Source organism: Apium graveolens, chromosome 10 (genome assembly GCF_009905375.1).
Source record: "Apium graveolens cultivar Ventura chromosome 10, ASM990537v1, whole genome shotgun sequence".
Taxonomy (NCBI): Eukaryota; Viridiplantae; Streptophyta; class Magnoliopsida; order Apiales; family Apiaceae; genus Apium; species Apium graveolens.
This window is the reverse complement of record NC_133656.1, coordinates 73,942,197-73,947,265: the sequence shown is the minus strand read 5'-3', so window position 1 is coordinate 73,947,265 and position 5,069 is coordinate 73,942,197. Positions and strand designations below refer to the sequence as shown.

General features: G+C 45.1%; 1 protein-coding gene across 1 annotated transcript; it reads right to left on the bottom strand.

The window, feature by feature from the left end:
• Nucleotides 1-666: 666 nt before the first annotated feature.
• Nucleotides 667-2,576, bottom strand: LOC141690667 (uncharacterized). Its single transcript, XM_074495446.1, has 2 exons — nt 1,757-2,576; nt 667-1,472 (listed from the first exon to the last, which is right to left on the bottom strand). The coding sequence occupies exons 1-2, from the start codon at nt 2,574-2,576 to the stop codon at nt 667-669; spliced, it is 1,626 nt and encodes a 541-aa protein (XP_074351547.1).
• Nucleotides 2,577-5,069: the final 2,493 nt, after the last annotated feature.

Here is a 5,069-nt window from a genome sequence, read left to right as displayed (position 1 = left end):
TTTTAAATACTTATGAGGAGCCAGCCCTCTTTTGATGTTGTGTAAAGTTGTATGACTTGTTCTTTCTGCTACTCTTTTATTCTTGCATGTATGACTCGTTAATTTCATCTTTACTCAAAAATTTGTTAAGTCACTTTGATTTTCCCCTTGGCAACCATATATTTCCATGGAGTGTATTACTATATGGCGCGCCCTTATAGATTTTTGTGCGATCTCAAAGTTTGTCATTGTGTTTCTTTCCATTAATACCTTTGTCATATTTTAGTTGACTTATTGGTCCAATAGGCGCGCCTTATTGACCATGGGCATTTATTTTCTTCTACTATGTCTGTCATGATCATAAAGCAGGAGTTTATCAGATAGGGCGCGCCTCTTTGTAGGGCGCGCCATTGATATTTTTCAGGTGAGAATTTTCATGTTAAGCAAATACAGTAACTTTTGAAGTAACTTTTCTCTTTTATTGATAATGTGCTCTAGTGGGTAAATTACACCAGTCCCATGGCTACTATGCTCTATGGGGAAATTATTTGAAAAAAATTTCTTCCTTCTGCTAGTTCCGAGGTTCGCAGTCATGTGTACTACCCCCCGAGGCTAGGAGGAATTTATTTGCTACTAGCCTATTACATAAGAATTAAAACAAGGAAACAAAGGGGGCACAACCACACCCTACTGATAATACTTCCGCAAATGTTCTGCATTCCATGCTCGAGGAATAAGTTTACCATCTAGATCTTCTAAGCGATAGGTCCCTTTCCAAAGTATAGCTTTGACTTTGTACGGTCCTTCCCAATTAGCTCCAAGCACCCCGTGCTGAGCTATCTTAGTGTTAGGCATAACCTTTCGCAACACGAGGTCTCCAACCTTGAACGGTATGGGTTTTACTTTTTTATTGAAATACCTTGCGACCCTCTGTTGGTATGCAGCGAGCTTCAATTGAGCATTTGCCCGGGCTTCATCTAACAGATCCAAGTGGAGCCTCTGGTTAACTTCTGCATTCTCCTCGACGAATACATCTCTCCGTAGAGATCCTGCTCCTACCTCCACGGGAACCATGGCCTCATACCCGTAGGTCAGCAGAAAAGGGGTTTCACCTGTGGTCGTCCTAGGTGTCGTGTTGTAAGACCAAAGGACCATAGGCATTTCTTCTGGCCAATCCCCTTTCTTTTCTTCTAACTTTGCCTTCAAGGTATGTTTTATGATTTTGTTTATGGCTTCTGTCTGACCATTACTCCGTGGATGATAAACCGCGGCGAAGTCTTTTTTAATCTTTAAGTCTTCGCAGAGCTTCCTTAACTCCTTACTATCAAATTGTTTTCCATTGTCTGAAATGAGCTTGTAAGGGATACCAAACCTGCATACTATGGAGTTGAACACAAAATCTCTTATCTTCTTTGCCGTGATCGTGGCTAGTGGCATGGCTTCTGCCCATTTGGTGAAGTAGTCCACAGCTACCACGGCGTATTTCACACCCCCTTTGCTTTGGGTAACTCTCCAATGAGATCAATCCCCCACATGGCGAAAGGCCAGGGACTTGTTAATGAGGTAATGGTGGACGTCGGGATGTTGGAATAGTTGGCGAACCGTTGGCAACGATCACAAGCCCCGACAAAATTGAAAGCATCTTCCCTCATAGTCGGCCAGTAGTACCCTTGTCTGAGCGCTTTCAATGCCAAGGAACCACCTCCCGAGTGATTGCCACAAATCCCTTCATGCACCTCTCTGAGAATATAATTTCCTTCTTCCCTGTCCACACAACGTAACAGTGGCTGGTTAAATCCTCTCTTGTATAGTACCCCGTCATACTCGATATACTTTGCAGCTTGGTACCAAAGACGTCGAGCCTGTAGTTTATCCTCCGGTACAGCCCCTGACTGAATATAGTTATGGATGGGGGTCATCCAGTTTTCTTTTGGGATTTCTTGCGTTTGAAACACCTCCACCTCTGGGATACTTGGAACTTCCTGGATTCCCAAGGGGATTTGTCCAAGTTGGATGCTGTCCATCTGTGAACCCATCTTGGCCAAAGCGTCCGCATTACTATTCTCTTCTCGCGGAACGCTTTCCAGTCTGGCACTTGAAAATTTTCCCAGTAGGCGTTTTGTACATCTCATATACAGCTCTGTCCGCGGTCCTCGGGCTTGGAATCCTCCGTTGACTTGATTGACAACTAATTCGGAATCACTTTGAACTATCAAATTCACGGCCCTTACCTCCAGAGCTAACTTTAGACCGTTAATCAAGGCTTCATACTCAACATCATTGTTGGTAGCATAAAACTTGAAATGGATAGCACTTATCATGCGGTGCCCCTCCGGAGTGATCAAGAGTATCCCGGCTCCGGACCCGCTGTTGTTTAGGGCCCCGTCCACATGTAATGTCCACCACGGGTGGGGGAGTTCCTGCTTCTTTTCGTCTGGATGACTTTCTTGCGGGGTTGGTTCTGCCGGCACTATGGCCTTATCATCAATTTCTTCATCAAACTCAAGTACGAAATCGGCCAGTGCTTGTCCTTTGATTGCCGTGCGTGGACAATATTCTAAATCGAATTGCCCTAGCTCTATGGCCCATTTTAACATTCTTCCCAATGATTCGGGTTTATGTAAAATTTGAGCGGATAAGCGGTGCGAACTTCTATTCGGTGAGCCTGAAAATACGGTCTTAGCTTTCGTGTCGCAAGAAAAAGAGTGTACACTAATTTTTCCATGTTGGTATATCTGGTTTCTGCATCCAACAACCTTTTGCTTACATAGTATACAGGCCACTGGTGGCTTGCTTCTTCCTTTACCAAGACGGCACTGACGGAATATTCTGACCCCGCCAAATATAGAATTAATGTTTCTCCGTCTTCTGGCTTGGCCAACATCGGCGGATTTCCCAGTTGTTCTTTGATTTTCAGAAAAGCTTCTTCACAATCAGGGGTTCACAGAAAATCCTTCCCTCTCCCTTTGATTGCTTTGAAGAATTTTTTGCACCTATCCGACGACTTTGACACAAATCGATTCAGGGTCGCGATCCTTCCTGTTAGACTCTGTACCTGTTTGACACTGGTGGGAGATTTCATGTCTAGCAGAGCTTTTATTTTTGCCGGGTTGGCCTCAATTCCCTGGTTATTGACCATGAATCCCAAGAATTTTCCCGACTCTATGCCGAACATGCATTTCTGCGGGTTTAGTTTCATCCTATATTTTCTCAGGATATGGAACATTTCAGTTAAGTCGGCGACGTGGTCTTCCGCCCTTCTCGATTTCACGAGCATGTCATCCACATACACTTCCATAGTCTTCCCAATCTGCTTCTTGAACATTTTATTTACCAACCTTTGGTAAGTGGCACCGGCGTTGATCAGACCAAATGGCATTGCGATATAGCAGTAGAGCCCTCTATCAGTGATGAAAGAGGTGTACTCCTGGTCAGGCTCATACATAAGGATCTGGTTTTACCCGGAATATGCGTCCATGAAGCTGAGCAGAGCATGTCCCGCCGTGGCGTCGACCAACTGATCAATTCTTGGTAGGGGAAAACTATCTTTTGGGCATGCTTTATTTAGGTCGGTGAAGTCCACGCACGTTCTCCATTTGCCGTTGGGCTTTTTTACCAATACCGGATTTGCTAGCCATTCTGGGTAAAAAGATTCTCGAATTAGTCCGACGTCTAGGAGCCTTTCTACTTCTTCTGCTAGGGCTATAGCTCTTTCTCCACCTACGGCCCTTCGTTTTTGTCGAACCCCTTTATGCTTGGGGTCGATATTCAATCGGTGGCATATTATTTCTGGATCAATCCCCACCATATCATAATGGCTCCATGCAAATACATCAAGGTTTGCCAACAGAAATATTGAAAGACTTTCCTTTAATCTTGGTGCCAATTGGACCCTATTCTCAGAACCTTACTCGGGTCTTTTTCATCAACGGGGATTTCGATCGTATCTTCTGCTGGCCCCATCTTTTCCGTCGGCATTGGTATCCGGGGATCCAAGTCAAGGGGATTATAGATCTCCTGGCTTTGTGGAGAGGGTGCATCCCCTTCAGTAGGTGTGCCTTGCGTAGTAGAGTCATCAATTTTTTCAATATGTTTCGCGGGTGAGGGTGCTCCTGCAAGAGGAATGGCATCACCCTACTCGACGCTTTGCAAGACATCAAATCTTCCTTCCCAACGTTCCCCATGGAAATCTGCTTGGACTATGGTATCCATCGCGTCTTCTTCTTCTTCCAACATCTCAATTCTGATGGTGTCTTCCAAGTACAACATTGTCGAGGGCAACTTAGAGGGATGTTCTTCTTCTTGCTCAATATAATAGTGGACTCGGATTTCCTCGGTTGGTTGCTCAACACTTTTCTCCCGATCCATGTCCGGAGTATCATCGGCGTGGGAGTCTTTTCTGAAACCTTTCATTGTTTGCCTGTACCACTCCCGTGAGTCATATTGGGAACCCCTGATACTTCACACTCCATTCGGCGTTGGAAATTTGATAGTTAGGTGATGAATTGAAGTGATGACTCTCATTTCCCGCAGAAAAGGTCGTTCCAATAACACATTGTGGGACGATTCCTGATTCAGGACCTTAAATTCAAGCATCTTTGTTACCGTCAATGGGCTTTCCCCCAGTGTACATGGGAGCCAAATCGACCCCATGACTCTAACTCCTGCACCTGAAAAACCGTAGACCCACGAGTCTTCCCCCGACATATCCTGATCAGCAGTCCCATCTTTTTGAAGGTGCTGTAATAGAGGATGTTTGCTGAGCTTGCATTATCCACGAAGGCTCTATGAACATTCTTTGTTCCGATTTGGATGGAAATAACCAACGCATCATTGTGTGGGTGATGTACCCATCGGGCATCTGTTTCTCTGAAAGTGATATCCATGGACTCACCCTTAAACACCTTGGGTGGCCGGGTTTCCACCTTATGAATATCTGTAAGAGGCCTGAACCGGGCATCCCTAGCGTATTTTTCCAAGGCTCGGTTGTTGCATTCCATTCCGGGATCTCCCCCGTAGATTGTTCGGATACTGCCATCTCTGATAAATTTATTTTCCTCCAGGGTATCATTATTTGTCCCGTGTGGGGC

Excerpts from the sequence above, each read along its gene's own strand:
- LOC141690667 (XM_074495446.1), bottom strand. The coding sequence starts at position 2,576 with ATGTTAAAATGGGCCATAGAGCTAGGGCAATTCGATTTAGAATATTGT. Across the intron at positions 1,473-1,756 it reads ATTTAACCAGCCACTGTTAC|GGGGTGTGAAATACGCCGTG; the intron begins GTTGTGTGGACA and ends CCCAAAGCAAAG.